Source organism: Syzygium oleosum, unplaced genomic scaffold, assembly GCF_021117445.2.
Source record: "Syzygium oleosum isolate NSW1041296 unplaced genomic scaffold, Sole_v2.1 Sole_v2.21, whole genome shotgun sequence".
NCBI lineage: Eukaryota > Viridiplantae > Streptophyta > Magnoliopsida > Myrtales > Myrtaceae > Syzygium > Syzygium oleosum.
Genome location: NW_026607505.1, coordinates 2,060,110 through 2,087,208, shown reverse-complemented (window position 1 = coordinate 2,087,208; position 27,099 = coordinate 2,060,110). Strand labels below are relative to the sequence as shown.

The following is a 27,099-nucleotide window of genomic DNA, read 5'->3' as shown; positions in this document are numbered from 1 at the left end:
TCACTCCCACTAGCCCACGAAGGTCATCGGCACCAGCCCAACTAATCCCACATTTATTTCTGTTCACTCGCTTCTTTTGCATTGCGCACACAGCATCATCATCATCATCATCATCATATATCGTCCATCTGGAGAAACCCAAAGAAGAAGGTGCTAGCTAAAGATGATGATGCTTCGGGAGAGATAGAGAGAGGGGGGAGTGGGAGGGGGGGGGGTGGTTTGGTAGAGATGAAATGATGCTCTTGGGATGAGAGTGGGCGGTGTTTCTGTGTGGCGGGGATGGTATAAACCCTAATTGGTGTTCGAAGTGTGGATCTTGATTGATTTGGGCTGGAGGGTAAGATCTGGGTTGGAGTTTCTCGATGACCGAAAAAAGTAGTTGAGGTGGTTCGAGTTCGTGGGGTTAGCAGATCTGCGATTCAACGTTCAGAGATGTCACGAGAATCTGGCTGAGTTTCATTGGAGGATGATTTTCGAAGCTTTTCTTGCGTTTCATTGGAGGATGATTTCGAAGCTTTTCTTGTTTTTGTCTGGAAGAGAGAGAGAGAGAGAGAGAGAGAGAGAGAGAGAGTGACAGAAGAGAGTGAGCACACGCAGGCAATTGTATGAGGGCCATGCCTTTGCGGGTGCGTGCTCACTTCTCTTCTGTCAGTCTCCACTTGCATCCTTTTTGCACTTTCCAAGTTGTTTCCTCTCTCTCTCTCTCTCTCCCATTAAGAAAAGTATGATATTTGCTGCGAATTCTTGACGCATAATTTTATGTGTTCCCAAAGGAGGGCTGTGCTGATTTCTCCACCTGGGTGGCTTCTCGGTCTTTCTGAATCAGAACCCTACGAAATTTACTTTCATACCTGGCCAGGTGTCCATCTTGTATCGACATGTCTCTTGCTCTCTGAATTCTGGAAAAGAAAGGAAAGCAAGTAAGCTTTGTGAAGGGCGATCAGTAGCTGTAAAAGTGGGCTGTGTGCGTGCGTGTGTCTGTGTCTGTGTTTGAGAGAGAGAGAGAGAAAGAGAGTGAGAGCGATGAACTCAAATCTTTCCCTCATCCATTTGATCTTTTGCAGCTTCTTTTGCCTCTATTATCGCTGTCTGTAGGTTCAAGATCAAGGGAAATCAAGCGGCCTCATCAACCGATTTGCTTGGTCATTGTTTGTATGCTTCTTCTTTTTACTTGTTTTATTAATCGTCAAATTATAACTTTCCGTCGTTTATTTAACCAAGAAGTGTATAGTTAACATTTTTAAAAAAGAAAAATTGGGCAATTGGAGCTTTGGTTTAGAAGCGTGACTTTTCATGGTTATTTGCCTCGTTTCACTATTCATGTTTAACGGAAAAACTGCAAATATTTTATGCTTATTACATAGCCAACACCCACTCTCTCTCCCTCCCTCTCCCTCTCTCTCATGTTTTCTCTCCAATGCAATTCAATTTACCCACAGGGAAACATGTGGAGGTAAGTATACACAAATCTCTGGCGCGTTTTCGTCATAATCTGGCTCTGATGGGTGGGTTCTTGAATTTTCCATGTATAAAACCCTATTTTGGGTTCAAGAAAATCAAACCCAGAGAAGTTATATTTCGTTTCTCTCTCTCTCTACTCTCCCGTCTGTTAAATCTCATCAGCATTATTTTCCATGTGATTTTTTTCCCTCTCTAGTGCCTACAGCTTTTGAAATTTGTAGCAGAAAGGGAGGACCTTCTGAATATTTTGTTTCAGTACGAATTGGTGCTAAATATGGCAAGATCCATCTCTTTCCACTTTTGGGTCGATGTACACTGTGTTATTGCCATGAGTGAAGAGAAGATTTCATGGGTCCTCTGGTTAGTATCTGATTGTTATCCCCCATCAGTAGATCGATCCGGAATTTCATTTTTATTTCTTGCCTTGTCTGAGATTCTATTATCTTCTTGCTTAAGTCAAGAGCTGAGTGTTTTTAATTGTTTCATCTGGAAAAAAGGGCTTTGCTTTCTCCTGGGGGAGCACCGGAATTTAATTGCTTCTATATTCGGCCGCGCGGCGGAGAAGGTAAAATCTCAGCACCATCATCTTCCCCAGTTAATAATAGCTTCTTAATGTGGTTCGCTATTTTCAGTTTTGTTTGATTTTATGTGTATTTTAGTTTTCCTTGGTTCATGGACTGCTTGAACTAGTGGGGAGCCAAGGATGTGACTGTCTAACTGGTTGGCATTAGCATAGACACCTGATGAACTTTAAAACCTGAATGACTATAAATTCAATCAGAGTTTGGAACAAAAGTTTCGGTTTTCGACTAGAATTAATTAATCTCTCTTACTTAGTTTTTCCCTAAATCTTTGTCAGCGGAGCATTGGTTTCGAATGGAGCCCTTTCACCGGTCTTGCTGGATTTTCCCCGTTATTCTAAAAATTCAGAACTTTGGGGGAAGTGAAAGGTTGCTAGATTTTGAAAGTGGATAGGCTAAAAGCAAAGAGTTTCTTCTTTTCCAATATAGACCTATCTTGGCCAAAAGAGAAGTATACACTTAATAATTTCTTTTCCGGGCAGCCTGTAATTTGACTACCTTGGATAGGTTGTCTCTAGGACGATGCTGAGAGGATTTACTTGTCCATATTATTTGGACATACCTATTCTTAGCAGGAAAATTAGCTATTGATCGGTAGTATGTTCTTGTATCTCCCTCTCGAATATATTGTGAGATTTATCGATATGTGAGAGAGGTGTAATGGACAATAAAAGAGGTGGGTAATATATTTCCGTGTCATACCATAGTTTCTCTTCTTTAGTGACTATTGAAACTGATGCTGTGCGAAAAGCCATTGTTAAGTGAAAGAATCTTGGCTCCCAAATTGAGATTTCCTCTTAATGGCGTTTGACTTATATCGGTTTACTTTATGTTTCTCGGAGGATGCATTATTATGATATTACTTGATGAAAGACTACTTGGCAAGGTTCTAGTACTTAAATACCTTGATATCTCATAGCCATGTGAATTGCATGATCAAAAGTCTAGATTTTGCTAGGCTAATGTCTGCGGCTAATATATTTATTTCTCTTTCTGAGCATTGTGGAAATCTTCTTCTTCTGGGCAATTTTGGGCATTGTCAATTGTATATATTTCTTTTGCTTTGAAATTTGTTGCACTACCCTTTTAAGGTAAACCGATGTGTTCTTCTTGTGGCTTTTCCTTAATACTCTTGGTTATTCAATGAAGTATGGTTAGGGGTGTTTTATGGTAAAATAAAAATTCGATCAATCTCCTTGTCCCTCATTCTTCGAGAATAAGAAAGATTCTTTTCCAATTTGAATCAGATTGGTATGGGTGGGGTATTTGCCATACTCTAGAACTATCCTATGGACCAATCCAAAATTTTTGCGACCTAAAAACTGCCTATTTAAATTCCTAGAACCATCCCCAAACGTGGAATAAATTTCTGTTGGTTTCACTGGTTCCAAGATACCCTATTCGTTTCTTTAAACTTTAAAAAAGGAGTATATCACGTACTAGAAGATAAATTTTACGTGAATAATAACAAAGAGCCATGAAACATAACAATCACAAAAGCGAAACTTTTTCATCTTATAAAATAACTCTACAGTTTCATATCAAAGTTTGTGTAGAAAAGACGTAAATCACTAATATCGAATCAGATTCTTATGTCTATTTATTGCATACACATCTTTTTGAAAAGTAGTTTGTGGAATACCGTGTATATTTGTGCATAGTGGCTTACACAGGGAGAAGAAGGCATTTCATGGGATGGTTACATCATTGGCATTGAGATATGGTGTAACAAACCAAAACAAATAAGTTATTTCAAAATTTTAGTGTCAGGTGGGATGACAAGCATTCCTCGGGATAATGTTATTGGTTGCTTGAACCATGTAGCCATGTGGCCCTTGTACTGACACATGAAATCCTTATAGAGGGTACAAGATCCGGATTGGGTTCATGGTGGATATGACACCATACCCTATTACAGACGCATGTTCTAATTGGTTCGGAACTTTTGGAACCTACAACCTACATGTGAACTTTAGTACTCATCTTGGAACCCACCTAGTCTTGTTGATATGCAACTTCTCCTATCCACACCTAGTGTGGTGGTAAAAAGTGATCACTCTCTGTCAGATTAGTATGATAAGTTTTTGCCAAAGAACTTAGTTTATGTCGGTTAGTGTGGAATACACATTTTATCTGCATTTGAAGCTTTAGTTGAAGTTCATGCAGTGTACACTTTTAACAAGCTCTTTTGCTTTATCTTATCAAGAGTTATGCAATCTTACATTTGCTTTAAGCTATTCCCCTAATTTTATTACCTTCACTTGAATTGTGCAACGTTAGACTATTGTATTAATCAAAGTTGCGCAATGGCCAGTCTTTTGTTGGGTCATCATAATCAAAGTCTTTTTACATTTGCTCAACACGCCCTCTCTGTGCCCTCTTTGTATTACTACATTACGTTTAGTAGAACCGTACTTTTAGCCCAACAGTGGCTTCTTTTCTTTTATGTATTTGAGAAGCAAATTTACGTTGTGACTTAGCTAGAGTTTCTTGCCAGTGCTTTTATGGTCCGCAAGACTCTTAATTGAGAAAAACTAACAATCTGACTTAGTAATGTCTACCGATCTATCTTTTCATAAAGTTGGATACTTTTAGTAGAGCCCTTTAGAATCTAAGCCATTTCAAGCGCCGCCGGTAGTTGTAGTCATGAGCTGGGCAATATAGACTTGCCAGTTTTTATTGAGGGATGACACAAGAAGGTGAATTAGTTTGTTTTAGATTTCTTCTTAAGAAAGGGAGATTGATGTTAGAGTGTCATCTTGAGGGCGAGCCTTGGCATAATGATAAAGACCCACTTCCGACTTAATAAAGGTCGTGAGTTTGAGTCATGAAAACAGCTTCTTAGTCGAGAAAGCAAGGGCAAGGCCACATATAATAGATGACCCTCTCCCAACACCTTGCCACTGTTGGAAGTCTTTTATACAGAGTTGTCTTTTACTATCTTGCAAGCAATGAATAGTCCAATGTGAGAGAAAATTGGAAGTGCTATATTTTTGTTCATCCCTTGTTGGAGGAAACTTTCTCTAGCCATGCCTTTGATCGATAGACTACGACTTGTGGACATTAGTCACATACAAACTTAACTGTAAATAAATGCAGTTGATGCTCATGTTTCTAAGCTTACAATCAGAGACATGGTTGGAAGACCAAGAGTGGAGAAGAAAAACATGGTCTGTTGGAGAAATAAGTCGAGTGATGCATTTGTGTATGATTGGGGTAAGTATGGCTTTGTGCATTTGGAATTTCACTTTTGTCAATTATTATCAAAATCCTAAAAAATTTAAAATGTACAAACGAATTGAATATTTTTGCTGGAAGACTTTTTACATTTATTGAAGAATTAAAGTAATTTCCCTGGTGGTAGAATGCAAAACCTGAAAAGTTTGAGGGTCAAAGACGTCAATTGACCCCCATAGTTCACTATCATTTAGTTCTTTCCATATATTCAGGTAATAGAATGTTGCAAGTTTTAAATGAAACACTTATATTGATGTTGTCCTATTCCTTATCCTACCTCTTTCCAAGTTATAACTGCATGTCATCATTATGGTATGCAATTTAAAGGTTGTATCTCCTAATGGTCTGAGAAACTTTAAATACGATGGAACCCCAATGATGGTAATAGCAATTGCAGTCTTCATCTTTTTTGTTGAAGAGGAGAATACATTTTGTGGATTTTGTGCGTCCTGTCTTCTGTTCTATTCAATTCGGTTTGCACGTAAGTTACCAAAAAAACTACTTGATTTTTTGATTGAGTTTCCTGGTTTTATATGCATTTGGTCTTGTATTAATTTAGATTTGTTTGCTCTGTCATTTTCATTAGAACTCCTTGAAAGATTACGATTTCGTTTCAAAGGATGGCGGATTTTTCTACAAAATGACCACAATTGCTTGTCATAGATTTCAGTAGGGACTTTTTCCCCTTTTCAAAGTCTCTAGAGGAACCGACCAAAAAAAAAAGGTCTCTAGAGGAACTATTGTGTTATGGTTAAAGCTTTGTTATCATTGAGTTTTACTTTGCAGCCATAATTTGCTGTTTATCTCCGGATCGTCTTTTAGAGTTTGGCTTTTCATCGCTACTAGATGGCGCGGGGCTATCTCTTATATAGGTGTTAGTCCTTATTTCCTATTCTCTGTACATTACAGACATTAATTATACAGGGGTGAAGGCTACAAAAAGAATTTGATCTAAGAATCATATTTACTGCCTTGGGAATCAAAGAGTTTTTGCCTTTTTCGTCTAGACCGAAAGTAGAGAATGAACTTTTTTCTTAGTGCCTTGGCTCAAAGAATTTGCTTTTTGATTTGTTTCAAACTTTTCAGTATGCATAAAAATTCTGTGAATGGACAAATCAGTTCATGTGATATTTACTGCCTGGTTTGTTGCTGGCTAACAGCCGAACTTCATCTCAGGAATCATGTATTTTGTATGCGATGCTAGGTTAAACATCAGTCCAACTCAATGGTCATTGATCTCAGATGGATTGATGCCATATGTGTGAATACTGGATGCAGGCTCATGAGTAGTATTTTTGTTTTTTCCTAGCTTTGTGATTCAGTCACAGTGGCGGCAACTGGGATTGTGAAATCAGACCATGATGGTTTAGTCTAGGGAAATTTGTACATGGCTTGGTATTTTCCATTATTAATTGCTGAAATTTTTCGTATATAATCTGGCTTTTGTCTCCACGGTTGGGGATGCGATTTCTATGTTCAGGATAAATGCACCCAAAATGGTTGGTTTTTGCCCTCACGAAGCTGTTGTCAAATATGATGTTTCCATGAGTTATTGATGTAAACGTTCAGTCCAAGACCATGAAAGTCCATTTGGATCTAATTATGTTTGTGTCTTGTGTCACGTGATTGTCATTGACTATTCATACTTCACTTTCCACAAGAGGGGAGGTGATCCAATTCTGATGGTGTTAGTGGCTGTTTACAGAATCCTTTACGTGTCATATTTTTTTTTTCCTTTTACTTCGTTTTCTTCCTTGAGGTTTTTAGTAGATTCATAATTGTGATGTTTATCATATACATTGCACGAATTCACCACCCCGCGTAGGTTGTTTCTCGACTCTTTCTCTTGATTTCGATAAGCAGAACTTTGCATGTGCCAGAACTTTGCTTGGTTTAATACACTGCTCAAATTTAATTTGAATCTTCTCATAATTCTCAGCTGCTTTTTGTTGATTGTTTTGAAGTCGATTCTGGACATTTTCTCTATCGATAGTGACACGTATAATCCTTTGATCGTTTTCCCCTCTCGCTGATTTATTCGTCTTCCTAGGATGGCCATGGAGGAGGAAACGTTGAGCGTGATCTCGAACGGTGATAGAAACATCTTAGTTGAAGGGTCGGATTCAAATGACAGCACCTTGCCATCACGCTTGAGCAATAAGCGTGCTCGGCAGAGTCCTAATGGTGCGACCTCGAAATTCAAAGGAGTTGTCCAGCAACAGAATGGACACTGGGGAGCACAAATATATGCCAATCACCAGAGAATTTGGCTTGGGACCTTCAAGTCTGATGAGGAAGCAGCGATGGCCTACGACAGCGCCGCCATAAAGCTCCGGAGCGGGGATCCTCACCGCAATTTCCCGTGGTCAAAGCTCTCGGTCGAGGAGCTCAACTTCCAGAGCTGCCACTCCACCGAGGCCGTGCTCACCATGATCAAGGATGGCACCTACCAATCCAAGTTCGCCGACTTTGTGAGGGCTCGGACCAACGGGCCCCACCAGGAGGCGGGCCTCGACCTAGTCCTGGCCCACCCCAACGGGGGGCTCACGTGCAGGCAGCTCTTCCAGAAGGAGCTGACACCAAGTGATGTAGGGAAGCTGAACCGGCTTGTCATCCCGAAGAAGTTTGCCATCAAGTACCTCCCCCGCATCTCGGGGGGATCGGAGGCCGGGAAGGGCGAAGCGCCGCTGCAGCTCCGTACCCTGGGCCTGGATGACGTGCAGCTGGTGTTCTATGACCGGTCGATGCGGTTGTGGAAGTTCCGGTACTGCTACTGGAGCAGCAGCCACAGCTTCGTGTTCACAAGGGGTTGGAACCGGTTCGTGAAGGAGAAGGAGCTGAGGGCGAATGACACTGTCGCCTTCTACATGTGCGAGTACCGAGAACCACGGAAGGAAGGGAGGACGTTCTGCATGATCGACGTGCACCGGAGGGACACGAACGACGGCGGGCTGGGTGAGAAGGCCAAGGGAAGCATCGAGATCATGCCGGTGGAGGGTGAGGAGGAGGATGAGAATAAGATGATCAAGAAGGGCCTCAAAATCTTTGGTGTTGAAATCAGTTAATGTGAACACCCCTGGCTTAAACATGTTTTGACTCTGGGGTTTTAGCCAACAGTGAGTCTTTTAATTACTTTCTTTTCATTTATGTGCTTCATGTTTGTTCTAAGTTTAATATGGAAGATGTGGGAGTTGATGCTTCCTAAGTTGCTTAAGTCGCAAACAATGTGCTTATGAAAATGCAAAGAGTTTGTTTCGGTTAAGTTATTTGGTGGTATACCAAGCTCCATATGCAATCCTTGGTGAGATTTGTGTCTTCTATCTTAATGGTACTGGTGTGAAGTTTCCCCTTTGAAACTCACAAAATGGCAGATATCTGGTTGCAACTTCATGGGCCATTACTCAAGTTGGGTTTTGGTACCCAGTTCATAAATTAGGATCATAACAGGCTAAAAGGCTTAAGCCCATTTTAGGAGAGGATGATGCTTAGCAGATACATTAATCAGAATATCTGTGTATTGACCCTCTCGATTCGCTTTGAAGCAGTCCAAATTGGTTTACATTTTACTGAAGTCGGTCCCATGCTGTCGGAGTTATCAAACCAGATTGATAACGAACGCACGCCTAACTAATCGCCGTGTACCAACCAAACTTTGACAAATCGAAGGATACAAACTCATTGTCATGAACCATGCAAAAAAGCTGATCTTGGCTTTGCTGTCATGCTGGCCTGCACCTGCACGTAACTCTGCAACAATCCTTTGGTGGTTAAGGTCAATCACGACGCGAATTCATGAGCAAATCATCAAGTCAATATATTCTTAGGGTGTATTTATTTCGCGGAAAACATCTTCCGGAAAAACGCTTGCCTCATTTTTCGACGTTTGATTTGTTTAGGAAAATGAGTCAACGGAAAATATTTTCCCAGCAATAGAAAAAGTTTGCTTATCAAAGCTTAAATTCAGAAAAATGATTTCCCCTTTAAAAGAATCGAAAAACGTTTTCCAAAATATAATTAGCTATCGGCGATTAGACCCGAAACTCTACGCTTGGGCATGAAATCCCAACGTTGATTCCTGAGTCCCGACATTCAGGACCAGGTCTCGACGGCCGGGCTCAAGACCTCGATGTCCAGGGCCCGGGCCCCCGGTACCCATGCCCGAGTCCATCGAGGCTGAGCCTGAATCCCTAGTGCCCGTACCCGATGCTCCGGCACTCGAACTTGAGTCCATAAAGGCCGTGCTCAGGTCCCCGATACTCGAGCTCTAGTCCCAACCCTATGACCCGAGTCTACAAAAGCCATGCGCAGGTCCTCGACACTCAGGCTCGGGTCCTTAGTTAATGAAGCGTTTGTTCTTATAAAAATATTTATTTAAAAAATTTGATTATTTATTTATTTAAAAAAATCAAATTTTATTTTTTTTTTAAAAAAAATCGAATTATTTTTTTCTTTTTTTCTTTCTTTTTTTTTTCTTCTTTTTTCTTTTTCTCCTTCCTCGGCCGGTCACCGGCCACAGCGACGGCCGGCAAGCCTTGAGCCTGCCCTAGGCCGGCGAGCTTGCGACGGCCTCTGGTAGTGAGTTCAGGGCTCGGCCGATCCAAACAAGCCCGAGCTTTGCCGAGGCCAGAGAGCTCGGGCTTAGCCAAGGTCGGCGAGCTCACAGCTCGCTAGATCCAGGCAAGCTCGCAGCTCAGCCGAGGCCGGCGAGCTCGAGCTCACCTGTGGCCATTGCCGGGCGACCCTCAAGCTCGCCAATGGCCGTCGCCGGATGGTCACGGTGGAGGAAGGTGGAAAAAGAAAATAAAAGAAAATTAAAATTAATAATTCCATTTTTTCAATAAAAGAAAATAAAAAAGAGAAATAAAAAATAATTAAAAACTTGATTTTTTTTTTGCCTTAAATAAAGTCATGAGATTAAAATCTTTTTCCAATGAAATCCAAACATCAGAAAACGATTTCCATTGTGTATCACCAAACAAGGGAAAACTAAGCGTTTTCCTGGAAAATGATTTTTCGGAAAATATTTTCCTTTATTATTGAGTTTTCCGTGAAACAAACGCACCATTAATGACAAGTAGTTGGGTTGAGGCTCGAGTAGTCACCTACTTGAATTTGAAACCGGCGCTACATAGATCCCGTGTGAAGGATATCAATGCAAATTGCCCATTCTATCTTATTTGCGACTAATTAATTATGCTAATTAGCCAAAACTAGTACTCAAGTCATCTCTACAAAAGTACTGCTTAGCAAGGACAATCCACTCATCATGTTTTATACTCCAACTCAGCATACAATAATCCACGTCATCAAAAAACTTCTAATTTATCATTTGAGCAAACAAAATGACTACATTGAATATTTATCAATAGTTTAGGGATTACATTAAACGAATTAGAAGTCCCAGGACGACATTGCACAGTGAGTCATATTTCATTGACCATTTATGTCATTTTCCTTTTTAAAGGTGCACGACGAAATTCATCTTATCATTCATACTTTGTGGTGGGAGCTTACTTCGTTAAGGCTTTCAATGTCTTCTCGATTGTGAAGTCGAAAACTTTTATGGTAGTAGTTTTCGAATAAGGTGCCGTCAAGAAGAGGTTCTTCACCGATAATGAACTTTAACTGTGCTACGAGGCTTACTTATCCTCATGTTGCGGTCAATCCGTGTTCGTTTATTATGATTTATACCGAGTATTTTGTAACAAGTGGGGACTCTTATGATCAGGTTTTAGATAGATTACCACCGTAATGGCTCCTTATTGCTCTTTTCGTCACTAAACAAAATACCACTAGTCAAAAATACAAAGTTTGCCCAAAAAACTCTCTCCCTGCGAAGGATTTGATAGATATATGCTTAAACACAATAGAGATGCATCCAAAGGAGCTCTTGTGAGTTCCACACGATCCTTCATACTAGAGAGACAACTTGTCAAAAACAATTGAAACAGAAACTTCATAGTTGGGGCTGTCCTGTTTCACGTCCTAGATACGGCACACTTTCTTGTTTTGGTGTACCTAAATTACATCATCACGTTGTTCCGCCAGATTTCTGTCTTCTCCATCATAATAAATACATGACCTAATTTTATCAATGTCAGAGGCTTGGACATGAACGGAGGATGACAAACATGAAAGGGGGAATCTTTTCACGTGATACAATGCATGGATACAAATGGCTGACGGGTTAGTTTAAACGATTCTGCAATTTTCACGTTGTGGAGGTCGACTGTGGTACCAGAAATGCAAAAACAAACAAAAACAGTAGAGAAACAGCTACATCAAACACATGTACCTGCGGATTTTGCATGTGTACAGAACTGCACGGAGGTATATTGCAGACGAGAACATGATTTCACTATGTTTGTCCTCTTCTGTCAGATTATTCGCTTTGGAACGAAACAAACCAAGGGGTAAGAAATTTTTTAGGTGTTTGAGACAAAAATCCAATCATGAAAGCAAAATAGAGAAAAAGGGTAACGCAAAAAAGAAGTTGTCATTCAATTGGCCGGGGCGAACAATAATTGTGTGGCAGACAAGACCTCTTCGATCGTGTGTGAAGGACAATAATTGAGACACCATAATCGAAGAAGGGCCATCCTTCATCATCATCGAAGTTCCAAAAATCATACGTATATTTGCTGGGAATGATCGAATGATCTTATTTGCTGAGCCAATATTTTGCTTTTGGAGTGGATTGCGATCCAGTAGACAATGATGACAGAAAGATGGAACCAAAAGAGCAAGGCAAAGATCCCAAATTTCTATCAAGGCCACGAACAATTCGTTTCACAAACAGAGCAGAAAGAAAGCACACATGCGAGACAACTTCCATCTCAGACCCAAAAGCACAATCCATTCACAGAATCACACAAACATATCACATTACCGAGAGTCATCGACAACGAATCTGGCTTTGATGTCCACAAATCTTGATAGCTCTATCAGTAGAAACATTAACAGAACAAGCCATTCCAACAACCCAAAAGGTTCAGTTCCTCATGCAGGCGTAGAGCTCTCGGCAGGAGATTTCCACAATATGTCTTTGAGTGCAGGTCTAAGCTCCTCGCTGCAGAACTGATTATACTCCAGAGTATCCCCGTTGTCCTTCTTCACCTCTACCACCAAGAACGACGGCGTCACGGCGAAGATCTCGGCGGCGATACCCAGCTTCCCTTTCCTCCCCGTCTCCTGACCCTGCAGCTTCACCTTCGACTCGCTCTTCTTGATGCTGAACTTCCCGGCCTTGGCCACCTCCTCCAGTCTCGAAATCACGCTGCTCGCGGGCCTCGTCGTCGCGAACCTCATCTCCTCCTTCTCCTCCCGCTTCTTCTCCTCGAACAGCGGCGACAGATCAAAGCCCTCCGACAGCGAGATTATATGGAACGCATTCAGGGTCTCCGTCTGCTTCTTCGGCTTCTCGCCATTGGCCGCGCCGCTCCCGGCCTCGTCCTCCCCATCAAAGGCCTCGAATTCCAACTCCTGCTTCGTCCTGATGGTCTTCGGCACTGACTTCCTAAACCAAGACGACTCCATGACCTTGGCAATGGTGATTCGCGTGCTCGGGTTCGGGTCAAGAAGCTTGGTAACGAGCCTCCGGGCATCGGAGGACAGCCACGGCGGGCACTTGAAATCTCCCCTGTAAATCTTCCGATACATGGCCATGATGTTATCATCCTGAAAGGGCAAGTAGCCTGCAAGGAGGACAAACAAGATAACCCCACAAGACCAGAGGTCGGCCTTCGCGCCGTCGTATCCTTTCTTCCCGATCACCTCCGGGGCGACGTAAGCCGGCGTCCCGCACGTCGTGTGCAGCAAACCGTCGTGCCTCAAGTGCTCCGAGAAGGCGCTGAGCCCAAAGTCGGTGACTTTCAGGTTGCCATCCTCGTCCAGCAGCAAGTTCTCCGGCTTCAGGTCGCGGTGGTAGACGCCGCGGCTGTGGCAGAAGTCGATAGCGGAGATGAGCTGCTGGAAGTACATCCGGGCGGCGTCCTCCCGGAGGCGGCCCTTGGAGACCCGGTTGAAGAGCTCGCCGCCGCGGACGAGCTCCATGGCGAAGTAGATCTTGGACTTGCTGGCCATGACCTCGTGCAGCTCCACGATGTGGGGGTGCTTCACCATCTTCATGACGGCGATCTCGCGCTTGATCTGCTCCATCATCCCCACCTTCATCACCTTCTCCTTGCCCACCACCTTCATCGCCACGCTCCTCCCCGTCTGGAGGTTGCGCGCGTGGTACACCTTCGCGAACGTCCCGTGCCCCAGCAGCCGCCCCAGCTCGTACTTCCCGTGTAGGACCGAGGAACCGCCGCCGCCGCCGCCGCCTCTTCCGCCTTGGGGCTCCGCCATCTCCGCAGCGAAAGATGCGATTTTTCCTTTTGCCGAGATTGAAATGGAATCTTGCAACGGAACGAGACTCGGAGTGGGGAAGCGAGCGAGGAACTCAGAACCGGCGGGGACGGCGGGGGGGAGTGGTGGGGTGTTCACCCGTCCTCGACGTGCTTCCGGTGACAATTCCGGCCGCCGATGGCGGTGGCGGCGGCGGCGGCGCGGGGGCTGAATTCAGGATTCGTCAGCAAGAAGCCTCTCATCTCTCTGCATTCCCAATTCGGACGGCGATTTAGGGTTTCACGATTGATTCGCGAGGAATTCGTTCGAATCGGGGAGGGCGGAACGGTTTGAAATCCTCCTCTTCCTCTTCGGGGGAGGCGGCCGTGCTCTGCTTTATATGGGCACAGGCAGTTCCTGGGGGATGATCGGACGGCTGAGGATGGGCCCGGGGCGGACGGGCCGCGCGTCGCGATCGTGGACGGTCGGATGATGAATCACCGTCGTGTCGGGGCCCCCGTGCGGGGGGGGGTGGGGCCCGGTGATGCGTGTAAAGGTCGAGATTAGCCCTGGAGCGGGATGGTCGCACGCGAGAACCGCCAATGAGATTTCGTAAAAAACGCATTTCGTTTTTTACGAATTTGTCCTCCTGACCGCGCGATGGACGTTCTCAATAATTCTGGGGACCGGGGGCCACCGGAGGTGATCGGTTCTCCGGCGGTCCAGTTCTCCCTCGGGAATCGGGAACTGGACTAGATAGGCCGGTTTCCTGTTTTCTAAAACTGAAAATTGGACCGGTGCCCCTCGGAACCAAATTGGATCAAACTGTCGAGTTCGATTCTCGGGTGGGCCAATGGAATCGGTGGCATGTTCGGTTTTTCCTTTTTTGGTTTATCGTTAATGTTCGAGACGAAATTGAATATGTTCTTGATAATCGAGGCGTTTCTACAATCGGTGAGTTACGTGTAACATTATAGGTTTCACAAAGATTTTTCCGATTTGTGGCAAAATTTGGTTGGAATGAAAAATTAATCTTGTGTTTTGATTTGTTTTTGTCATCTTACTCACATGCATAAGTAAACACAGTTGCTCCAGCCTTGAAGGAAAAACCTTTGTGAAATGGGAGATAGGTTACGGTTCTTACATATTTTTTTAAGAAATAAAAAAAAAATCGGTCATGTCTGGGTGGGCGGTTCCACACTTGGAATCGGGAACCGAACCAACATTCACCGGTTCTAATTTCATGGAACCGACCTAAATCGGCCGGTCCGCGGTCCTCGTCCTGAGCGGCTCTTTATGCTGACCCCTAGGACCCACTCCGGCAAGTTGGTTCGGGCCATCCGATTAGGGCAGAATAATGGCCATTCGATATGCCCAGATCTGAACATTCGAGCCGCGTCGAAAGCTCCTCGGAAGAGAACGCGATAAGCCAGACCGACATCATTGGCGAAGCTTGGGGACCACATTAGTGAAGACAAAACGAATTCGTGTGGCCAAATCGAAAATCGATTAACATGCTCACTCAAGGGTTGACTCCCAATTCGTTTTTTTTTTTTGACAAAAGTTTTTTTTTTCTGAAATTGATTATGGTAGCTTCCTAATCAACCCGCTAATGTCACGAATGTCTGCTAGGTACGTGGAAATCGTGCGGTCAGCGAAGCCAGTTGACTCGAGTCAACACCAGCTTCCCACGTACTTACTTCGCCCTGAGTTTCAACTTCGGCGGCCCCCGACACACGTGTTCTAAGAGTCGTGCTCTCATTCGATTTCTTCTAGCCATGATGCGTGTGATTCATTGAGTTCGGTTAATCTGGACTCGTATGCACTAGGGATGTGCAAAAAATTCAGGACCGCCCGGGATCGCTCGGGATCGGATCGGAACCGGTGATTCTCAAGGGGACCGGTTCGGTTTCCGGTTCCAAAAAATTGGAACCGGTGGGTATCGGTCCGGTTCCCGGTGTGGAACCGCCCACCCGCCCATCCGGACCGGACCGGTAATATAATAATAATATATTTATTTTTTAAAATTTTAATTAAAAAAATCTGACCAAAAAAAATAAAAAATAAACGAAAAACGTGACTAGATACTCATAACTCTCTGCTCTCTTATCTCTCGACACTCATTTAATGAGTACCCACTTGATTTATGGATGATGTGGTTAATAGAACTTATTATAGTATAGGAATTGTATGGAAAGTTATGTTCTTTTCTTTTTGTTCCGTTGATCCGATGTTGGTCCACATATTTTTTTTTATTTGTCCAGGAAAATTTGGTGGGACGGGTTCCATGGACCCGCCAGGGAACCGGACCGGACCGGCGGTCCGGTTCTCGGGCGGGTCCATGGAACCGACGGGCGGTCCTCGGTCCCAAAATTGAGGACCAACACTGTGCGGGTTGGTCCTAGGATTAGGGGGTGGACCGGCCCAACCCGGACCATGCTCACCCCTAGTATGCACATCACTAAACGAGAATGTACACCGAAATAAATGATTTAAAATATATATATTTTAAATTAATCGTTTGTATCGTTTTTGAATAATCGATCGACCGGAAATGTTTTCGTTACCTATATGTTTCGCCGGTTTTATCCCGTCGAAAATCTTTCACCGAACGCTGCGTTTCGGATTTTATTAGAGGAGACCAGGGTTTTGAGTCAAGTTTGGACAGAGAATGTCAAATGTGCCTATTAAACCCAACTTGTGCCTTACAACTTAACTCGATAATACACCCAACTCAACAATACTAACAATAGGATGACACCTTGCAAATGCCAAAACCAAGCTACGTCGGAATCCAATCAACGACACAACTAGTACACAACATTACAATTCCAGGTACGCCAGAATCTAATCAATGACGTGCCCCGAGAGAATATGGCTGGAATCTAATCAACAGCTATATTTCAAGCACAACTCCGGAATCTAATCGACGACGTTGAACTGGTGGCACAACATTGGAATTTAATCAGCAATGTTGGACTTGATAAAGACTCGCGTCGGAATTGAATCTACGACGTGGAATCTAAAAGCTGTAACTATTATTACTCCTATTGTATCGAAAATAAAGATAGATAAGAGGTCTGTTGTCTTGTTCGGAGGTCTTTTCTACGTCGGAAATCCTTGAATATTTATAGAGCAACCTGATAACTGTCGATCGGCTACTTCTCCCTTGAAAGTTGTTTTCCACTTCCTTACGTTTCGCACTTTAACCGCTTCTTGACTTGTCGATGTTGCTTACGCCCCTTGGGCATCACGTAATAGCTGATTTTCTTCCACGTGTCTCCTTATTTCCTGCTGTTTCCCACGTTTCACTATTTAGCTTCCTTGATCTTCATGCCCACGGTTATGTCTTTACCTTTCGACACGTGAAAATGAATTTCTTTATCATGTAACACCAAGTGCTTAATTCATCGACATCACATGAAAAGCTCGTGATCTTGGATTTGTCGACGTCACGTTCAAGGCTCGTGATCTTGGACTTGTCGACGTCATGTGCAAGGCTCGTGATTTTGGACTTGTCAATCTGTCGACACTTCTATGATGTGTCCTGTCGATAACTGCTCCAAATCTTTCCGATGCTTCGGGGCCTGACTCACGGTCTTTCTCCGGATTCATGCTATGTGAGCCGTGTTTTACGTTCTTTGTGATTTGCAATCCGCCCGCACCCACCAGAGGTAATTTTGGGTGTCAACACTATAAAAATTACCTTTTGTTCGTTCGTTTTCGCGAACAACACGGAGGATTATCTTCAAGGACAATGTTCTTAAGATTGTTCATTTTCTACGAAAGAAACGCGTCATGGACCGATGATTACGAATTGGAAACTCGCATGAATTATTGGATAAACATGAATGATTACAATAATTGAAGTTTTATAATCGGAAAGATGGGACAACATTCAATTGGAGTTAGATGGGTGACCGGTTTGTTTTGGTTGCACTGGTGGTTCGTCGTGATGGTGATTTCGGGTCCTACCCATCTTTTCATTAATCGATTACACTCGTCGTGTGTCTCTTCTGTCTTGTTTCGTGGCCCCAAAGGACAATTAGGGCAGGCGTGATTTGATTAGGCTCCAGAAAGGAAATGATTAAGGGCAATTTTTCCCGACAATCCAAACCCAATTAGGAGTTTTTTGCCGGGCATCTAAAGTCTAATCGAGAGCATAATTTATATTTTTTTCTTCTTTTTTCTTATGGTGATGATGAATTTGGATGATGGCATCGCTGATTTTCTCCCATTTCCGGCCATTATTGCTTGGTGATTCCACCCTTTTTCTTTGTATTTATGGAGTTTGCCTATCGGATGGCTCGATTAGGTTAGGCTTTAAATTTATGGTAAGTATAATCCAAGAAGAGGGAATGAATATATGGGGCCACTTATAGTTTAATCGAGTCACATTTCTTAACTCATTCGTTCACTAGGACATGCCACCAAGGCCTAGCGATAGCATTAAGAATTAAGATAGATTAAACGTAATTATATCTATTTTAAAGTACAAAATATGCGAGGTGTAAATTGCCGGTTCGACCTTAATGACGAGGAAAGTAGATTCATTGAAAAGTCAAGCGCAATGACAGGGAATCAAAGGAGATTAAAAGGAAAAAAAGGGATGAAACTAAAGAAAATTGAAGCTAACAAACACGAAATGAAAGGGAAATCGAAGCAAACACTGAAGGGGGAAATCGTTGGAAAATAAAAACACACGAGTGGAATTGAAATAACTCGAAAGCTACACACATGCCGACGCTCCACCGGAAACATCGAAACGAACGCTGCACCGATATTCATTGCATACCTTACAAATCACATGCTTTGCTCTAAAGCTAAAACGAAAACGGAAACACATTTCATTTGTTTCCTGATTTTCCTTCTTCCCATTTGTGGAAAAGATGCACTATCCATGCCAAACTGATAGCTCGCGTTAGGGATTGAGAATTTGAGGGCAGGCGCCAGCATAAGCCTATCAATGTATGCTGCCGAAGCAAGAACACGGGCGTCGTTAATGGTAGAGATTCACGTGGCTCTGTTCATCAATTTTGCAGCCTGAGGTAGGGTTAAGTGGTCCTTGTTGATGGTATCAATAAAGCAAATATGAAAAGACCACCAAGGAACTGCGTGACGCTGACGTATCTATCTGCACGCAGTGAATTCTCAGTCACGACCATGTGACGAGGTCACTACACATGAAAGCTAAGTTTTCTGGTTCGGAATAAATGCCTTAAAAATTCTAAAACTTATCATTAAAGTGTAATTGAGTTCTAAAATATTTAAAAAGTGCAATTAAATCCTAAAACTTATCATAAAATGCAATTGAGTCCTAAAACTTTCAAAAAGTGCAATCAAGTTCTAAAACTTGTCAAGTTAGTCCAATTAAGTTCTTCTTTTAATTGCACTTTTTAAAAGTTTTAGGACTCAATTGCACTTTTGCAACAAGTTTTAAGACTTGATTGTACTTTTTGAAAGTTTTAGGACTCAATTGTACTTTCGTGATAAATTTTAAGACTTCTAATACGCTTATCCCTTCTGGTTTTTTCGAGAGGATATATGCCTGTTGCTTATTGCTTTTGAGATGAGGCTTTCTTGTTGCATGCAGTGTTATCCAGATCTCTCGAAACGCCAATCAGAATATAGCAAGCTGAAGAATAATCACAGTATCAGGAGGTCCATAATTGATGTATCTGCAAAAGAAACCCTAGTTTCTATGAGCCATGGAAGCATATTTTGGTTCGTTTTCAATGCAGAATGATTGTCGCTGTGGAGTCAAGATAAGACTATTTTAAGTTTCAATGATTAGTCCCCCGATTTCAGAGCTCATAATTCACCTCGCATTGAATAATGGAAGGTACCCATTATCAAAGAATTATATGGTGCGAGAAGATGCAAGGGACAACGTTACATGAAGAACACACACCCTAGACTGAATTAAAAACATTGCACGTTCTACTAGTACGATGAGTTTTTGCTGAACACGGTATGAAAATCGGAAGATCGTAGCATGCATCGTTGGTTTTTAAAAACCATATCGTGAAAACATAATATTATTTCAAGAACTGAATCAAGGAACTTTTTTTGGGACAAAAATAGTTATATGAACGTAACGACGAACCTTACAAAGAAGATTACACCAATCTCTAACTTCCATTACGAATAGCAAACTCAGTTCTTAAACGCTTAGATTTGGTTGGCGCAAGTACTCCTAAAATCCCGAAATCAACCGGTATCTAGGTAGATGCTAATCTTGCTCTATTTTTTCATTAGCAAAAGGGGAAAAAGTGGCTATAGTTTTATGTACTATTTTTTTTTTTGGTCAGAATTTTATGTATTACATGAAGTGTTCGTTATGTGAGATTTTATGAAATTACTGTCAATTATTTTAAAAACTTAACGTAGTAGATGAAAGTGTAATTTAATAATTAAATAATATCAATACAGTGCATATATAGCTCTCTTCTCTCTTCTCTCTTCTCTCTCTTCATATCATGTGTATATGGACAAGATTTACTTATATTTCTTGAGGCCAATTAAAGATACACAGAGCTGACACTAGATGCAGGTTGAAGAGGAGGAAATCACATGGTGCAAGCTGCAAAGAGACAAGATTCTATCGCCACCACAGAAATAATGATTCACCACTGAAAATCTCTGGTCGACCTGTCCCAACTTGATGAAAAGACATCGTAATAACTCGCGTCTCTTCTGGGGTTCTGGGGCATGAGAGCCGAGGGCGTCCACAGGTTCAAACCCCATGCATGGCGACAAACGCGTAGGGCGCAGGTTCTCGTCTCTCTGATCGCGATGGTGGAGGAGAGACGCAGGGAATGTGGCACGTGACCATCGGCCCGCGATGCATGCGTTCCTGATTCTTCTTCTCCTTCTTCTTCGTCATCCTCCTCGTGAATCCTTTCTGGAATGAGAAGGACTTGACTTTGATATTAATGGGTAGAGTTGATAGGAGACCCTGACCCTTCTCTAGAACTTCATACGTATTGGCGTACGAAAGTGGATATGCGTACGCGCCCTTCTCGACATCGTTGATATACATTGGGAAGTAGATGTATTGTGACGCGTGTGTCTGTATCTACGGTGGTTTAAGCAGTAAATCGAAAAAGAAAATTCCACTCTACTTTAAAGATTAACCCCCAAAAGGAAGAAATGTATGCGTGACCCTTGTGGTTCCATTGTCAAAGAAAAACTCTTAACATTTTAACTAACATTTTAAAGAAATGACTAAGTAACAGTTCTTAATCAATTATCATGTTTTGAACCACAAAAAGATAAATAACAAATTATTATAAATTATTATAGAGTACACTTTTTCAAGAATTTATGACTCACAACAGCCTAAAAACTGTTATGCTAGTAAAGCCCAATATTTTATATTAGTTGTAGTGGTGGAGGAGCCGAGAGAGACGGCCATAGCTCCGTTGCTGCGACGCAAGAGGCAACGATGTAGTCACTTAGGGTATATTTAATAATGTTTCTGTTCCCATAAACAATTTTTGTTCAAAAATAGTTTTTTCTATTTCTATTTCCTAGATAAGTTTGTGAGCAAAAAAATGCGTTTAGTAACTGTACAAAATTTCTATTTCCGGAGTAGAAAAAGAACAGAAATATGTTTGGTAGGATACTAAAAATTTCTACTCCCAATTTTTTTATTAATTATAAAATTGTCGGTGGAGACTTAACAATTCATGTTTGGATAAAATTGGATTAGAAATAGAATAAGAATATATAATTCTTGGATGACCTTAATACAATCATAAAGAAAATTACTCCTTATAGACAAAGCAAATACCGGGTGATGATCGAGGAAATTGCAGTTTAGGGTGTAAAATTTAAGATTTGGGGTTAGGGTTTAAGGATTTCGATTTTGAGGTTTAGGGTTTTGGATTTTGGATTTTAGGGTTTAGGGTTTGGGTTTAGTGTTTCGGGTTTAAGGGTTTGGGTTTTGGGTTTTGGATATTGGGGTTTGGGATTTAAGGTATAGGGTTTAGGGTTTACAGTTTAGGGTTTATGGTTTAGGATTCGGGGTTTTGCGGTTTAGCATTTTAGGATTTAGGGTTTGGAATTACCATTTTAGGGTTTAGGTTTTAAGGTTTCGAGTTTGGAGTTTTGGGATTTAGGATTTAGTGTTTCGGGTTTTAGATTTGGGATTTTAGGGTTTGGGTTTAGAAGGTTTAGGGTTTTGGGGTTTCGGGTTTTTGATTTTAATGTTATGGGTTTTAGGGTTTGGGTATTGAGATTTAAGGTTTAGGGTTTAGTACGAGAATATCTTGTGAAAGAGAGGGAGCTGATCTTGTTTCTCTATTATTATTTTTTGTTTCAGAAACAGAAAAGTTGATTTTTTTTTACATCTTATTTCTATTCCAAATTTATTTCCTGATTACTTTTCTGTTCCGGGAAATAAAAAAACTAACTGACGTTATTAAACGGATTTGTGTTCTTTTTATGTTCTTGAGAACAAAAGAACAGAAAAACAGAGAAACAAAAATGTTACTAAACAAACCCTTAGCTACACAGCAAACATAGTTGATGAAGAAGAGATGGAAGGAACTTGATTAGGGTTAAGATGTCTCATATCGATAGAGTTAGAAAAATGGGAATGGCCTTTTTTTCTAAAAAGAGGAGATACCTTTGACATTACTACATTAATTTTAATTTATAGTGATGAGTACGAAACCATCTTATAATGATTCTCCGATGTAACTGCTAGAATCCCTAATGCATCTGCTGGTGTCCCACATCTAGCCACAAGGGACGCGAGTCCATCTGTGATATTTTGGATCGAGTCGACATGGACAAACCGCAGGAATTAGGGGTTCAACTACGAAGAGATAGCGCACTTAAAAAAATTGCCATCATATTGATATCGTCAAAAGCAAAATCGAAAGATTGAGTTTCGATGTATTGCAACGAACTAAAGTGTTTCGCGAAAAAAAAAAAAAACTAGGGAAGTCATTTTAATTTCACTCGAAGGGTGTGGAAAAGGCAAAAGAAAAACTATTTAAAATTTTAAATTATCCAAAATCTTGGGATGAGGATCTCTTTGCTGGGGAGAATTTGCAGGCTCTTGGCCTTTTGATGGCCGCTGAGGCCAATAATGCCAGACCAGAAATGCATCAATTTAACAATATAGTGAAGTGATGATTGTAGACGAGCCAATAAAGCCTGATGCAACACCTCGAATAATTCCCAGGATTCTGTCTGATCGTATTCATGTCCATTTGCAACATCTTATAAAATATATATTGGTCTTCTATCTTATAATATATTAAATAGTAAAAAACTAGGGTTTCTGCCTTCTGGTCTGTGAATGTTGGGCTGACACTATAGAAAACCGTCCACAGATCGCAATATAAAAACGTGTATTGATACATAGCCGGCCGTATTCCAATTCTTTGTTTTTTACTCTTCATGATCCCACATCCTTGCGTTATTTTTCAGCCCCAAAATGAAAAAAATAGTGAAAAAAAGAGAAGCTTTTTTGGATATTGATATTCGAGGGTCCCCAAGAGTCAAGAGTGCTTCGGCAATGTTTGTCTGCATGTCTTTGCAATTTGCATAGAAGGTCACATCTGTGTACGTTGTCTTTTAAGATAAGATCACGTATAAAATATTCGTATATGCATGTACAGATTGTTGGGTTTCGATGCATTGAGATCTTTGCTGGTCCAAAAGAAAAGATAGATGGGGTCTTTGGTACCCATGAGGACAGCACATTCCACTTCAAGTTTCATGTCTCTCTGCTCTCCTCAGAAAGAGTCTTGGAAAGCCCTCTTAGACTAGGTTTAAAATATAAGTTTCTGCATCTGCAATTTATTTTACCGGCTTTTATTAGGTCTTTACCATAATCTGCCTACTTAAATGTCACTTATGACTTATCGCATCACTTTGTAAGCCATCCTTGTTAGCTATTTCTCATGGGATAATTACAAAAAGCAGTTTTAAACCCATTATATTTGTGCCAATTCAGTCCTTAATATTTTTCATGTTTTGCCAATTTAGTCTATTCGATCAATTCTGATCGAAAATTGTTGACGTGAACACCAACCGTCCTATATTGCATGGCTGATGCTAATGTGAATATTTTTAATAATAATTTTAATGATTTTTTTTAATTTTTTATACATATTTTTGGGTTTTTTCTATTTTCTTTTCTTCTTTTTGGGGGGGGGGGGGCGGCGGCGGGGCGAAGGGCCAGCAAGGGTCGCTGGCTGACCCTCGTCGACACTAGGCGTGGGCGTCGCGGCCCTCACTCGACACCCTCATTGGCCAAAGCGAGGGCATTGCAGCCCTCGCCGACAACCTGCGGCAGTCGCAGTCGTCGCCTGTGACCGGCGATTCATGCCAGTCCTTAGCTTAAAAAAAAAAAGTAAAGAGAAGAACAGAAAAGAAAAAGTAGAAAAACAAAAAAATTTCATAATTATTAAAATACTATTTAAAAAAATGTCTATGTTAGCGGCGACCGTACCACGTCGGACAACCGGCCGCCACATCAGCAATATCCGATTGGAATTGGTCGGATAGACTCAATTGGCAAAACAAAAAAAGATTTATGACTTGTCGCGACCTAAAATTTCTCTCAGGCTAATGGATTGTTAAGACTAAGCTAACTCGCCCTCCCAAGCCCTACCAATTCGCAACTTAGGTTTAAATTTTTAACATGCAAAAGTTTTCATGCTTGAGTCGCCACTAATCTATTTGTGGTAGGTTGATTAGAAACCTAAATAAAACATAGGAGATATGTTTTATTCCTACGAACCGAGATTCTAAGCCGGACTTGATTACGCTTAGATCCGGTCTAACGCCCTTTCGGTACCTTTTCTTTTCAAAAATGTTTTGGCGGCAGCTTTGGATCCATTTCAACTTAGTTACTAACATGTGAGGTGTTCATGCAAGTCAAACCACCAATTTAACACCCAGAAAGCATTAAATAAATTGCAAGTTTGGAAGAATTACTTACCTGGAAGCAACGTAAGCATCCGCATTGTTAGCTAAAATCACATTGACACCCTAATATGATTTCTAATTAACAAGCAATTCACTCAATTTCTTTTTTTTTGGATTTTCACTTATTTAAATGAAATCTAGCCTATATGCAATGACATGCGAAAATGACATGCGATTAATGCAACCTAGCATGCTGTAAACTATACGTAGTGCGACGACGTGGCCTATTTCTAATGACAGACGAATGATTATTTTTGGTATTTTCTCAATTTAGATTCGGAATAATAAAATGCCTAAATTAACATGCAAACTATGATGACTTAATCTACCCTAGCATGATTTCTTTTTAGGATTTTTGTTAAAATTCGAAATAATGAATAACCTGAATAATCTATTAAGATTAGAATATTACTTAATTTAAACTAGGAAATAGATCATCTCAAGTCCTAATTTAAATTAAATAACTACTCTATCTTCTAGATACATTTAGGATTCCTAGACATGCAAAAACTCTAATTCAAATCTAATTAATATTTTTTGAATTTTCTGTTTATTTGAAAAAGGAAAGCAATTAAATAAACAAGGATGGCAACCACATTCAAAACGTCCACGCGATCCGCCATATTTGTTTCAAACTCGGATTAGGCACAAAAATCAAACTATCGGTCATATCTATAGGGTTATAGATATCAACGGAAAGCCGATTATTCAAATTTAGAAAGCGGATAAAAATCATTATCGTACCAAGTGGTTATGGATAGGATAATAATTTTTCGTATCGCCGCGTATCGAACCTTAGGGATAAGGTCGGATAGTCGTCCGTATACGTTGCTAAATTAGGAAGTTTTCCTAATTTTGAATATTTAAAAATATTGCGGATATATCGAACATTATCCTAAGATATCTAAATATCCACATGATATTCACGAAATATTCAAACACCCATATTAGGAAATTAAATATTCTGAAAATATCGGATAATGTTGAATTACCTAATTTGCGAGATAATTCCCAAATTCAAATCGACTCGGGATCGAGTTTGCGGATCGGGATCGGACTCGGACGACGGGCGACGCGAGCCGCGCGGCGGCTCACGGTGGCGTCCGGCGACGGCGCGGTGGAGCGCGCAGTGAGGTAGCGGTTCCCACTGAACAACGGCGGGTCACGAGCGGCGATAATGCGTCAAGGACTGACGCGGTGGTGGTGCTCGTCGAAGGGATCTTTGCGTGAATCAGGTGCTCCCTGGAAAACTTTTCTTCGTTGAACAAAGCAACCCAGGTGATATTGTGATTTGACAGTTGAACGTGGCTTCTCTTCTCTTCCTCAAAGCCACCTGTTTGTTACACGATGAAGTCTTCCTTATCAAACGGTGGTCAAAGTCCCTCTTTTTCTCACCACACCTCCACCACTGGGCTCTCTATAATCACGTCATTATCAATCTTCCTCTGCTCGTTTGACTTGTGGCCATTGGAGGCGACCCGATGCTCCCGGAGACACTTGTTGGTAGGCGTTGTGTGGCGGCTCGGCAGGATCACGAGCCAGGGAGGCAACGGTGATGTTGAGAGGGACAGGCCGAGCTGAAAGACAACGTCGTCAAGGAGTTACGGGACAGAACAAGCCTTCGCGTCGGTGCAGGGAGTCCTCGGCGGGTCTTCGACCTGGATCGGTTATCAGGAAGGAGCAGCACTGGCCGGGAACAAGCAACTACGTAGCAAGGACGGCGTCGAAAGCTATGACTGGGTTGCGGTGGTACAAAGCAGCTCGGTCAATGCGGAGAGACGCGGCAAGGGGTGCGACCAAAGGCTTGGGCTGCGGGCTCTCTTCAAGTTGTCTTTCTCACTCCTTCTTTGGCGTTTCCTCCTTTGCCTTCTCTATGAGTACAGAACATGGAGACCTTTTGTTCTCCACCTTGACTCTCGTGAGTTGAGCCTCGCCGAAAGAACAAAAAATAATCTCTCTCTTTCTCTTTTCTCTCAAGTGATTCACTCGTGTGTTCTCTGAAATTTCCGAACTTGAAAATTATTAAAGCCCCCTTTGATTATGATGCATAACGATATATTTATATCGCAACCCTAGGTTAATTAACCGGGCTTCCTAGTCCTAATGGGCTTAGACTTAGGCTTAGATTTTAATTTAATTTAAATGGGCTGAATTAATTAAGGATAATGGGCTGAATTAAGCTCAAATTAAAACAACCGAGCCCGTTTGACTCGTAATTCCCGGCCCTTGCCTTCCGAGCGAGCCGAGTCCCATTCGATGAAATTTAAGCTCGTTCGTCACCGCCGGTCCGATGCAAAATGCAATTAATTTAAATGGATTTAAACTATATGTTTATGCAATTTAAATATTTTTGTTTAGGGTTAAAAATTTAATCCCTAATTTTCTATGCAAATTACACTAAATGATACGCCAAAATTTAGGTGTCAGCAATTGCCCTCTTTGAAGGTGAGCTCAGAGGTTGCATTCAAAGACCAAATGATACCTAAATTTCAACCATGCAAATGCAATGAATGTTGTTTTTGTCGGGATTATGAGTCCCATT

The 27,099-nt window shown here is 41.6% G+C and overlaps 2 protein-coding genes across 9 annotated transcripts; one reads left to right on the top strand and one right to left on the bottom strand.

Annotated features, from left to right (window-relative positions):
- Positions 1 to 8,541, top strand: LOC115677383 (AP2/ERF and B3 domain-containing transcription factor At1g51120-like). 8 transcript variants are annotated; one of them, XM_056320860.1, is made up of 5 exons: positions 1 to 150; positions 774 to 859; positions 1,065 to 1,821; positions 1,959 to 2,026; positions 7,330 to 8,541. In XM_056320860.1, exon 5 carries the CDS (start codon positions 7,331 to 7,333, stop codon positions 8,342 to 8,344), a length of 1,014 nt encoding a protein of 337 aa, XP_056176835.1. In that variant the 5' UTR covers positions 1 to 150; positions 774 to 859; positions 1,065 to 1,821; positions 1,959 to 2,026; position 7,330; the 3' UTR covers positions 8,345 to 8,541. The 8 variants fall into 8 exon arrangements, with proteins under 8 accessions (XP_056176835.1, XP_056176834.1, XP_030456399.2 ...); XM_056320859.1 differs by lacking the exon at positions 1 to 150 and adding an exon at positions 212 to 626; XM_030600539.2 differs by lacking the exon at positions 1 to 150 and adding an exon at positions 212 to 626 and having other exon boundaries at positions 774 to 1,821.
- Positions 8,542 to 11,916: 3,375 nt separating this feature from the next.
- LOC115677358 (CBL-interacting serine/threonine-protein kinase 6-like) lies at positions 11,917 to 13,992 on the bottom strand. The gene has a single exon (XM_056320855.1). It carries the CDS (start codon positions 13,626 to 13,628, stop codon positions 12,279 to 12,281), a length of 1,350 nt encoding a protein of 449 aa, XP_056176830.1. The 5' UTR covers positions 13,629 to 13,992; the 3' UTR covers positions 11,917 to 12,278.
- Between the last annotated feature and the right edge of the window lie 13,107 nt (positions 13,993 to 27,099).

What these genes read in the sequence shown, in the direction of transcription:
- LOC115677358 (XM_056320855.1), bottom strand. Translation starts at nt 13,628, where the DNA reads ATGGCGGAGCCCCAAGGCGGAAGAGGCGGCGGCGGCGGCGGCGGTTCC.
- LOC115677383 (XM_056320860.1), top strand. Translation starts at nt 7,331, where the DNA reads ATGGCCATGGAGGAGGAAACGTTGAGCGTGATCTCGAACGGTGATAGA.